Source organism: Belonocnema kinseyi, chromosome 9 (genome assembly GCF_010883055.1).
Source record: "Belonocnema kinseyi isolate 2016_QV_RU_SX_M_011 chromosome 9, B_treatae_v1, whole genome shotgun sequence".
NCBI lineage: Eukaryota > Metazoa > Arthropoda > Insecta > Hymenoptera > Cynipidae > Belonocnema > Belonocnema kinseyi.
In genome coordinates this window covers 10,540,075-10,552,969 of record NC_046665.1, presented here as the reverse complement: position 1 = coordinate 10,552,969, position 12,895 = coordinate 10,540,075, and the positions used below count along the sequence as shown (strand labels likewise).

At 34.7% G+C, this 12,895-nt stretch overlaps 1 protein-coding gene across 2 annotated transcripts in view; it reads right to left on the bottom strand.

The window, feature by feature from the left end:
- LOC117180322 (N-terminal Xaa-Pro-Lys N-methyltransferase 1) overlaps positions 1-12,895 on the bottom strand; it is a 61,100-nt gene that overhangs the window by 26,786 nt on the left and 21,419 nt on the right. For both annotated transcript variants that reach the window (XM_033372761.1, XM_033372760.1), the window contains one exon: positions 8,564-8,672. In XM_033372761.1, the coding sequence (XP_033228652.1) occupies positions 8,564-8,672 (109 nt within the window). The remainder of the gene's footprint in view (positions 1-8,563; positions 8,673-12,895) is intronic.

Genomic DNA, 12,895 nt, shown 5'->3' with positions numbered 1-12,895 from the left:
ATTCCAGAGTGGTTGGTGGAAGGGCGCACAATACTCCTGCCGAAAATAGGCAACTTAGCTGACCCGAAGAACTACAGGCCAATAACTTGTCTGAACACGCTCAGTCTCGCTCGTTTTCTATCTAACACAATTTGGAGGCCAGACGCGCATACCACGTTCTCGCTACCTAACTTAACGGGACCCCATAGTGATTCTTTTTCAGAAAGAGGCCATTGGACTACCACGAACCTGAATAGCCACACGAAAAGTGAATTCGGGACAGATAATATCGGTCAACGGGATCGTGCGTACCTCGACTACATCGTCTTTCCAGCCGGTCAACCCCACCAAAACACCGCTCTGCGAAGTCACCCACGTAAAAGCGTTAATTTCGGTAGAAAACCAGAGCAATTTCAAAAGAATAGTGATAACTATGAGCGTTAAAGCACTATACTCGGTTTTTAAATTTTAAATGGACCTACGAAATAATGCAAAAATGGAACCTCGGATTTTCGGATAACCGGAATAGGGATTTAGAAATTTTCTTCATGCGGATCGAACAGCTTCTTGGCTTAGTGTATATCGCGGATACAGATCTGTTAGAATGCATACCGTTCTTCTTTTCAAATATTGCACTACATTGAGCCAATAACTCGTGGCAAGGGTTGGATTCATGGTTCGATTTCATGGAATCAGCGTGAATTCGTTTCGGCGACCAGGTATACCAATTCGTACTGCAGCAAGAAGTGCACAACCGCACGCAGGGAATACACGAACCCGTTACAAAATATTTAAATGCATTCGTACCCTGCTCAACCGATGGTGGCCTCCCTACCCGGAACAGGAACAAATAAATTATGCGCAACGCAATATGCTACCGAAATTACAACTCACTATCCACCAAACTCAAAGAATTCATTTCGACCCTCTGGAACAAATAGCCATTCGGTTTAAAAAATCTACACGAGTACAAAGGACATTGAGGCTCCCATCTTCACGCTCACAATCACTTTTTTGTGGATTAGTTTACTTTGAAACAAAAAGATCCCCTTTCCATAGTATCCCGACCGCGATGAAGTCCCTGAGAACTACCGACGCACCGTGGTTCAGATGGTACGAAAAGGTGATCAAAACTAAAAAAATGAATTTTGTTTTTTTGATGTAGAATTGTTGTAAATCTATTAAAAACTACTTGAAGTTCATGAAAGTACAAAAATTATAAAAATATATTATTATTTTAGCCAGTTTTTTAGGCTTCAAAGTTCAATCATTTGAGAACTCGCTCTCAACACCTAATATACACCTTAACTTTAGAAGGTGCTGTATCAAGACAAATAAAAAATATTTTTAAAAAAATTATATAAAATTATAGGGTATTTATTCCTTTAAGTGATTCATGTATTAAGAAGTTCATATTCATAAATATTATTAATTTTTTTAAATTATATTCCACGCGTCAAGTTATTTCTCATTTACTCAGCTTTCGATTGAAAATACTTAAGTGCAACTCCTTGCGTACAAAAAGTAGAAATGCTACGTTGTAGTGAAATATCTTTTGCATTCAGTTCCATGAAAAATTTTTGCGCCAACTTGCAACTTCATAATTGGGACACTAATTACGAGGGCTACACAGACAGGAATTTGTACGCTTCGCGTCGAGTTGCACGCGCATCCCTCATAGCAGTTTTTCTAAATAGGGATTTTAATTTGAACAGTTTTCATTATTGAGCGATTCAGATATTCTATATCCTATTCTTATTATTGTTAAATCATTTTTTAATTTAAATAATTTCTAAATATTATTACAAAAAACTATGAAGGAAAATTGTTTTGCAAGTGAACTTTATCATTTAGCAATTGTACTACAAAAAAGGACTAGGTTATCTCAATAGAATTCTTAAAATGAAAGTTTGAAGGCGAGTCCTATAATGCACCTGCTACCTGGGTATTGTGGTAGGTGTCTAAAAGATCTTTAAACGGATAGTGCTAGTTGCTGTGAGGACTAATTTACGTTGCGGCTGTGAAGCCACTTACATCAGGTAGGTAAAGTCGTCAAGACAAATATTGTTTTTGTAATAAAGTGTCCTTTCTGATGTTACAGAAAGTATATTGAAGGATTTAAATGTAAGTTTCTGAAGACAGTACAAATAAAGGTATAAATATTAATGCAAAAATGGTTCTTTTTCTTTAGTACCTTTTCCCAAAATTCTTTGTTTCTCCTTATACTTTTTTTTATCATGGGGTATTACGTTTCGGGGGGAAAAAATGATTGAAGTTTGTATTTTTGCTTTTACCTGCAAATTTTTTTAGTCTGGAGAAAATTTTCTCTGAGGAAACATTAAGAAGCTGTTTCATGAAATCTTAGTTTATTTGAGAATTTTTTACTGTGCTAAAAATAGAAAAATTTTTAATTAATGAGGATTTGTTCAATTTCTACCGTGAAAATGAAAACAATGCTTTTATAGAAGCTGTTTTAGAGAAGTGTCCACAAGTGTCCGAATGAGTGAGAAGTAAATTAAAAACAAATTTAACAAATTTTTACATATATTTGTCACGCAGATGGAAAAAAGCGTCTCTTTCTCTATACCATTTTAAGCGTCAAAACTCCGCGTCGTTGCAACAGGATTTTATCTATCCAGATGGTTTTCCGTAGCAAACTAAAGAAATGTATATAAAAATAAATTGTTTTATTATGTTCTACACTTTTTGGCGGAAAAATAATAGGTATATTACGTATCAAAAATGAATGTCAAATTGAAACTGTACTTCTTTCATAGAAAAACGCTTTTTAGATAGGATAAAATTTGATTCCTTAAGGTTCTTATAAATTTATTAGATTTTACTGAATAATTTAAGCCATTTTTCATTAGGAAACGGTTAAATTTACAAGGGAGTAAGCAGCATTTCTAAAGAAGCGGCACACAATCAGGACTTATTTCCTGCCTACCATGAAGTTTTGAAGGCAAAAAAAGAATGTTATCCGAACATTCATGAAATTAGTGAAAAGCGTTGTGAAGTAAAGTTGCAGGATTTACTAAACCATACTATTACGAATATTCTTTCGCTGATGCAATCTGATACTAATGAGGGGTTAGAAGTAGAGCACTACACTTTGTATCTCAAATACGGTTTTGATGGTAGTGGTGGATATTCCCTCTATAACCAAAAGTTCGAGAATGCAGAAAATAGTGACCAATATGTTTTTGGAACTTTCTTAGTCCTATTGAGGCTCGTCAATGAAGTAAAAAAGGAGATTATTTGGGAGAATCCACGTACTTCATCGATTAGATTCTGCCGACCAGTACGCTTACAGTGGATTCAGGAAACTACAGAAGTACTGCAAAATGAAGATAAATATATGAATGAGCACATTTCTAATTTCGAACCGTTTACTGCAAATAATAAAGTTGTTGAGTTTTCCTTAACGCCGACAATGTTGGACGGAAAAGTATGTCTAAATACAAATATGTACAGAAAAATTTCCTTCACGAAAATTTTTAAGATTATTATAATAATAAGAATAATTATCTGATAGGCCTGTACTGCATTAACGCACAGGACGAGCGCAGAATGCTATATTTGTGGCGCTCATTCATCAGAGGTAAATGATATAGACCTGATGCTTACAAAAACTGAAAACGTTGAAACGTTTAGATTAGGGCTCTCTACACTCCACGCATATATACGATTTCTTGAGTGTCTTTTGCACAATGCATATCGTTTGGATTCTGAACAGTGGAAGGTAATAAAAATGTCATTACTTTTTTCTTTAAGCACTTTTAAGGTATTGTGATGTAAAGTATTTTTAATTCGTATTCAGATAAGTCAAAATGATGGAAGCAAGTTACTGAGCGAGTGGAGAAAGAAAGATATTCAAGCTTCATTTAAATCACGAATGGGGTTGAATGTCGATTTTCCAAGGCAGGGGCATGGAACCTAAAATAATGGAAATACGGCCAGACAATCCTTCGCAAATCCTAAACTTTCTGCTGAAATTACAGGTAAATAGTATACAATCAATGTACAATAAAAGTAAAATAACCACGAATATTTATTTTAATAACAATGAAAAAATTTCAGATATTAGTGAAGAAGTGATATCTCGATTTGCTGTCGTTTTAATCGCTTTATCTAGCGGTTATCCACTAAACGAGGATAACTTCAAGGCGTACTGCATTGCAACTGCGAAACTATATGCAGAACTATATTGGTGGTATCCGATACCACCAATTGTGCACAAAATCCTAATACACGGATCATCAGTTTCGAAACATTTAATGATTCCCATTGGTCAGTGATCTGAAGAAGCTTTAGAAGCACGAAACAAAGACATCCGTAAATACAGGGAGTACCATGCGAGAAAATTTTCGAGAGTCAAAACAAACGAAGATGTTTTTCAGAGGTTGCTTCTTAATTCTTCTCCGGCTATTGCTATTATCAATCTACCAAGAAAAAAAAAGAATTGCCAAAGTCAGTTTTAGATCTTGTGATATTACCAAAAAAAGAGATCGAATTATCTCATGAAGACAGTAAAGACTATGTAGAATACACAAGCTCAAGTGAATCTGGAGAATTTGAGGATTCTGCACTTTTCAATTAAATAAATTATTTGCAATGAAAATTGAAAATATAATAATCATTGTTTCTATATTTTCCAGGAGCGAATTTCAATAAATTTTTGTACATAATTTATTTCCTTGCATAATTATTATTTCGTCAATAATCACTTACCTTAATTTAATACAAAAAATTACATCTGAATTAGAAGATTAAAATCGGGAACTTGAAATACTATTATAAATTAAAATTTAATAATTCATAGGGTTCTTTTAAATTAGGCCAATATATTACATTCGCCACTTTTAACTTTTTAAATTATTGTGGCATATTTAAAATAAGAAAACTAAGCAATGTTTCTGAACTGGATTTGATAAAATTGTATTCATGTTCAGAATGCTTTGGCAGCCATATTGGGTCCGCCATTTTTAATTTTGAAATTTTGACAACAAATTTGGAATCAGGGAACCGTAAAGTATTTATAAAATAAATTTAATGCAAATAGGATAACATTTCGACTTTTGATCACCTTTTTGTACGATCTGAACCACTGTGCGACGAATATTATGGCGAAGTTCCGGTAAATTAAGTAAATTATATAGAGCCCCCTGATACTCAAATTTTACCGTCCGATCGTACACCAGATCCCCTTTCCCGCTGTCGCACCACCAACGCGAAAATTTCGTTTATCCTAATTTTGTTACCATCATTTTTCATGCCAATGTCTTGTCAAAATATTCCCCCAACGCCGCTATCGCTTTCTGTTCATAGTTTTCTGAGTTAAAACAATGTAAATTCTGCTACCATTATTTAAAATGCTACGATTTGTCTAACCTTTTTGTCAAAACAACGGTCAGCCTTTGTTTTAATACCATTAGCTTTCTCCCTAAATTCCGGTACCTTTAATAGAAACACTAGATTCTCTTTTCCAGCCTTGAATTCACGCGAATGCACTACTAGCTACAACGCTAGTTTTCCCATTGACAACTCCACCTTTCCCAGCCCCTACATTTCCGCTAATTCACCTACCAATATTTTCTTATGCTCTCGTATACAACTCTCTGGCCTTAGCTTCTTAATAAAATATAATTTTTGGAAAATATCGTATCTTTTATATTGCAAACACCCTCCATTATTCGCTCATCATCCACTTTGTATTCAGCCCATTAACCCCAACCTATAAAAGTGCCAGTTCATGATTCTTTTTTCTTCAATTTTACACCAATCCAAAACGATCCAGGTCATGACTTTGCTCAATCATCCAAAATTAAATCCTAGTTGTAACAATTACAAAAATCACTCTTAAGATTAATATTGATTATTTTATGCCACTCCTCACTCACGCAATTTTGTTTCGTTTAGTCACATTAGACAAATTAATGGTTCAATAAATCGTCTTTAATTTTTATTTGAATAAATAAAGTTAAAATGTTGTCTATTACTTCTAATTTAACTATGTTTCCTTTTCTGTTGTACGGCCACGGTTGGCCTTTCCCTACGGAGGGGAAAGGCAAACGGATCTCCTTCGCTGCGTGGAACGATACCCCAAGGGTGTATTTGAAATTAGATTTAAGGCCATGTGATGAGTATAACAGCTGATCAAGTCATCCCTAAGATCAATATTTTTTTTTTCACCCACACTGAAAAATAAAAGTTTAAATAACACGGAAATTTTTATCGGGAGATATTAATCAATATTAAAGGATCGTTTGTAGCCTTGCAAAGAGTTGGAAGAAGAAGTTTATTTATGCAAATAATGATTATCGACGGACACATTTAGGTTTTACAGCAGAAGATTGACTTTTAACTTTCTCTGACGGTAATCATGCAATCTGTTTTACCCACAGACCCCTAGAAGTTCGAAGTCGTCTACTCGCTTCGCTAGTGCTGCTTTGACACAGCAGATACCAGACTGATACGTATGTCAGACCAAATATGTTTATTTGAATTTCAAGTGCAAGCATTAGTTTTTGCATTATTTGTGCATAATGTTCCTGAGCGATTTTTGTTGTTTTGCCCCACTTTGATAAATACAAACCTCATAACTAGCCGATTGACAACATTGCAAATTGCTGGCAGGGTTTTACATTAGCACATTTATCGTGCCAAATTTTTACCATGATATCTCATTCCGCGTGGACGTAAGTTGGGAAAGAAAACTTCCACTGGTATTTTCTTCAACAAAAAATTTTTCTCAAAATTTCCAAGGGAACAAAGCAGAAACATGGACTTTATTACCTCCTCTTTCATTTCCTAAACTTTCATAGCGATACCTCATTTCGTTTAGATGTAAGTTCGGAAAGAAAAATTGACGACCAGGTTTGGTCACGTGCTCGCAGAGAACTGAGATTCGCTGACTGCAGTCGTGGATGCCTCCAGAGCCAGGGATGACTCCGGATCGTTTTCCCTAGGCTTTGGGAATTAACTTAATCCTCTCGGAGCGATAACTTGGTCTGCATCAGTGATCCGTATGATGGAGGTCATCTCACATTCCCTAACAGGGTCCTTGAAGCTACGGCACTGACCGAAAAGCCAGCCAACTAAACACTCCTACGATGAGATGCAAATCAGGTCTAGTTGTTCCCAATTTTTTGCGTTATGTTTTGCCAAATACGGACAACTCTCGTGTCAGAGAGAACGAGAGCCTCCTTATTACCGTATATGCTTCGGATCTACTCTTAGATATTTTAGCTTAGTTGCAGCCTTCAGTTAAGTCGTCCCTTCATCTCCCTTCGTTTTTATGGCACACACAGTAGCGCCGAGCAAACAGTTAAACAGCACTGTGGCGAGCGAGAAGAAGCGCTCGGCAATCTACCAGCCAACAATTTTCAGTCGTGCAGCAGACACGTAGCAAGGGTCTAGGCACGCGAACTTAACGTCTTAACATCCTATTTTACTTCCTTCATATAAAATTGCGCACGCCATTTTATCGCAAACCTGAATTTTTATTTACAAGTAAGATGACATTAAAAAAAACGTAAATTTTCCTATAAGGTTGATCAATCTCCTCTACCACAACTTTAATCCAAGGGCTAAATCCAACAGGGGCATGTTAGCCTGGCGCCCAACAATGCATTAAAAATATATTGTTTTTTAGCTTTGAGAATTTTGAGATACTGGGCGTGGCTTGGTCAAAGTTTCGTTGAAATTTACGGTCAAAATTGATAATTTTTGCAGAAAAGTTGTGCTCACGACAGTTTTTTAATTTTAGAATGGCTAATGTAGAAAATTTGGTAATATCGAAGTTTTGCGACTTGGTAAACATAGAATTTATAAATAAATTTTCAGAGGGTCCAAATTTAAAAATTTCGAAATTTGGTAGTTTCGGCCAGTCCCTACAGCGTGGCACTTTGGCCAATCACAGACATCGTAAAGAGTATACACAAAGACAACAGAACCTTATACCTCAGTTTCAAGTCAGCCATTATCATCTTTCGTTTTAAGCTTTTTTCAAAAATCAATATTTTCGAAAATAATATAACAAAACGTATTTATGTAAACTCAAATTTTTTTGAAGATTAATCATTGTAGTTTGCGTGTAATATGAGTGTTTGTTTCTTTTTTTACTTGTATGATGACGATAAAAATCTTAAATGTTTATGCCGACATTGCTCAAAAGAACCAAAAGTTTTTTAACCATAAAAACTCTTCTACTGTACTTGTCTATCAACTTTAACTCCTTGTAATATTTTACTATCCTTTGTTGCAATAAACTATCCATATCTGAAAAACTCGTCATTTATTTCGGACAGTACATTGACATATTCTTTGATGGATAACTAGTGACAATGTACCCACAACAAATAATTATTCAAGGGGGCATATATGTAAGATCGGTCTTAGCAAGGAGGCTCTACGAAAGCGAACCAAACCTTACCCTAGTTGTTCGTGGGACAGTAATGACATATAATATTAATAGTGCGGTTTAATGTCAGCAAACACGCAGAGCTCCCGAAAATACTTCGAATATTGACTTATTGAATGTCTACCCACTTAGTATGATTCCTTGTATAGTATGAAAACTCACACACAATTCTTCAAAAATCTGATCAGATCCTCATTCCGAAGATGACCCAAAACCCATTGAGTCCATATCAAATCGTACTTTGTTGACACAGGACAAAAGTCTTGTAACCCTAGAACAGAATTTAAAATATATTGGTTCTAAGTTTATGAACTTGAAAATAAATCAAATAAAAAGTTAATGAATACATAAATCAAATGTAGCAACGTCATTTGGACTATTACTGAAAAACAGTTAATTTTCACAACTATCATTCAAAAAGAAGTACAGAAGTCAAATTCTGAAAATATGTATTTAACTAAAGGTATTCAAAATCAGTGATCCCAAGTTTGGCATGTGGACGTACTGCGCTGGCTCAAGGACGTTTAAGAGGAACACGACGCGACGGCCCGTTACCATGGTAATAATGAGTTGCGTCGTGTTCCTCTTATGAATAGCTAGCGCAAGTGCAGCACCTTATCATGCTAAAGTCGGGGTAGCTGTTCAAAATCAAGCAGAGGCAGGTTCCCGCTAAAAACAAATTTAGACGTCAACGAAAAATTATTTGCAAAAGAGAAAACCTGCAAGTTCTCCGCTACTTTGTACAGAAACACACAAATCAAGTGGGCCACAAAGGCCCACTTTCTCGGTAATCCTGATGGTTTCAAGAAGAAAGTCTTGTACATTTGTAATGATATGCGCTGTACCCGGAATGATCCTGTTATGAAGACACTCGAGATAAATGACAAGACCTAAATAGTACATGAAAGGCAAGTATGTTTGATGCAGATACTTTATTTCTCACCGACAGATCGCAAACTCAAAACTGTAGGATGCTGCATCTCCAGGTAACGGTAGGTTCTCTCCAGGGTCAAGGTGTCTCACAGTGGGGAAACCAGTAGATTTTCTGGTTCAACATTATATTTACCCTACAAATATTATACGTTCTTCATTTTTTTATCTTAACAATGGTGCGACATTTTTGACAATTGCCTTAAGTTGATGGAGGAACATTACTTAAAGCTAATCTCATATTAACAATTTAACCAAAAAATTTTTTATAAACAAATTACACAGGTCTGCAAATAATGGGGTCATGTCAGTTGTTGGAAAGTAGAGGGTCATTTCCGAAGTAATTTTTTACGTAGAATCCGAATCCGGGGTCAGAATTAGCCCATCACGTCAGAATTTTAAGATATTTTAGGTTATATTCCCAAAAAATGGCGTTTTTGGCTACTTTTGATGTTATGTACAGAAGACACAACATTTCTTCGGATTTCAACAACCCGGAACACCCCCAAGTACAAATTTTCAAGAGAAAACACCCAGTAGAAAATATCTGCCTCAAAGCATTTGAAGCAAATGCTCAAGACATAATGGGACATATCTCGTAATTTCAAATTGGCGTAACTTGGTAAAGAAAAATGGTAATTGAACTCTGCGAATCTTAAATTAAAGAGAAACAGCAATACAATATGATACAATAAAAGAAAAAATCCTAAAAAATGTTGTGCCTTCTGCACATAACCTCAAAAGTAGACAAAAACGCCATTTTTGGGTACATAACCGCAAATATCTTAAAACCCTGACGTGATGGGCCAATTCTGACCACGGTTTCGGATTCTACGTCAAAAGTTACTTCAGAAATAACCCTCCACTTTTCAACAAGAAAACCATGTTGGCCTGTGTTATTTGTTAAAAGTTTTTTTATATAAATTTTATTATTTTCTGATTATTCTTTTTAATTTTATAAGTAATTTGTTTTATAATCTTATTGCGATGAAAAAAATTGTATTCGAATAATCATTAATAACTTGAACAATATTTATTTAAAATGCAGAACTCGGAGATTTTGGAAAAGAATGATTTTTTTCGATTCAGTACCACAACTTGGCTAACATAGTAAGACAGTTTGAATACTGGGCGTGATTAAACAATCAATTTTAAGACTATTGTACACAAATATTATCACGAACGCAGAATATTGATACTCTTGATCATATAAAATATTTCTTAAATGGTGCTGTGTTTAATTAGATCTATTGTAGTAATTTAAGCACTAATTAGTTTATATAAAAAATTTTACTATTATTTAACTAAAATTTATTAACAAGTAAAGAATTGGGCATTTATTCAACAGAAAAATTCGTTATTTCTTGCAATGTTCGTATTCGCGATTGACCAGCTTGCGTACTTGGTTGCTTCAGAAATGCTACCCACAAAAAACTTTGCACTTTCATTTTATTTCTTCAAATATTTTAAACACTTCCGAGAACTTAGCATCCAAAGATGGAACAAAAACGGTACAAATGAAGACAATGTGTGCAAATTCTTTATTGCAACCGATCTAAAACAATGAATACACAGAACAACCGAAATAAAAATATCATTTCTTGCCCACAAGTTTAAACGTCATGATATGTATAACTGAATGTTATAAATGAAGCAACTTTCATCATTCCATAAATACTGTTGCGTCTAAGAGTATTTAAAATACCTGTAAAAACCTGTAAAATATCTGTATGTTGATCTACGCGATCTACCGAGGATGAGGGATAACCACTGATACTAAATTCGATAATTAATACATTCATGTATTATATCTTTTGGCTCGACGTGATCAATCGATGGGAATTTAAATTAATTGAATTTTAATTTGTACAATGTAAATCGAGGACTGGTTGCAACTGCTGTTAGCTTTACTTTTCAATCAACGGTACCTTAAATAAAAGAAAACCGTAGAGTTTCTAAACTCCATATACATAGATAGTAATTAATGCTATGAAATAATTTATTTATAAAATAAGAGAGAATTATATATTTATATATGTTACGAGCAAAGTCCGATGTGCCGCCACACCGCAGTCTGCCTATTCCCTTCGCGAATTGACTGAGCGGTGTCAGGCAAAGTACGAAGTAGCACTTTCACTTCGGACTCTGCCTAGTCGAATTGCGAAGAGCCCGATAGGCTTAGGGAAAGTCCGGAGTAAAAAGAAAACCTGCGGGGTTTAATTTATCCCACTGCATAGTAGGCTGGCTCGAGAATGTACAATTTCAAATAGTCTACAGATCGCAATTGTGAACAGGTTTGAAAGTTTTTATTTTAGAAATGATAGCATGAAATTTTTAAGATAACTTATTGAGTACATTTATCCATTTTTGTTTTAATATGTTTATTTAACGCAAGATATTTCCTAAAAAGAAAAAACTCAATATGTATCATATTTAACGTAGTATTTTCTAAATTCGATATACGCGACGAGGTTTCTGCAATTTTGAGGGCACTGAATTTGTCTTCGAATTTAATTTTCATCACTTGATTTTCCGCTTCTTCAGCCATCCTTAAGGATTTTCAAAAACACTGTTGATTTATAAATATTATTCCGAAGCGATAAAAACCATTTATTCGGAAATGTACACTGAAACTAAAAGTATAAGATAAAAAATTTACTTTTATAATACTTCCAATATTAGTACAAGAACCTCTATTCAAAAATCTTCCAAACTTCGATGACCACGTCAGTAACTAGATTAAACTATTGTTGTTTTAATGATAACTAAATAGGCGCATCAGTCCCTAAATAAAAGGGCGGTGGAAGGGAGGGAGTGTGAAAATAACATTTCTTTATTAGTTACGAAACTAATACGAAATTAAAAGGAAGTTTTGTTTTGAAGTGTTATTGCTAAACCATTTTTAAACCAAATATTCAACTGATATATTGTTATTAAAGACAGATTTTTATTTGCCATACTAAATTTTAGTAGCTTTGTCTAAACATTAATTTTCGATCTCAATATATTAATATTTTAAATGTTAATAAATAATTTTAAAACTATAAAATTTTATCGTTTACCTTTTATAATAAAAAGTATTTTACACGTATATTGAATTATTTTTCATCAAATGAATCATCAATAAACCATTGCTGTTATTAATAATCTATTTATTACAAATAATAGACTGGTGCCTGTATGGAATATATATATAATTAAAAATTTGTCATAAGGACAACCGCAGGATTTCGCCGGGAGCGGGTGCTAATCTGAAAAATTGCACCCGCTTCCAGCGAAATCGCGGTAAAATTTCAGCCATAACCACGTCTCATATCCGTGAGATAGGTGGTGACAGTCTGTAAAGGAATCAATACGACGACCCAGCAAAAGCTTCGTAGACCCTAAGAACACGGAGCGACCCAAGGACAACCGCCTTCTGCATTTTTCCCGCAAGTGTTCTAGCATATTGTTGACACGTACGGATGCTTTTTAGGCTATTAGCAAGTGAACGCTGGGCACCTCCAAGAGCGCCGATGATAAGGACGATCAGTTTAACAGAATATTCCGGGTACAATCGTTGCA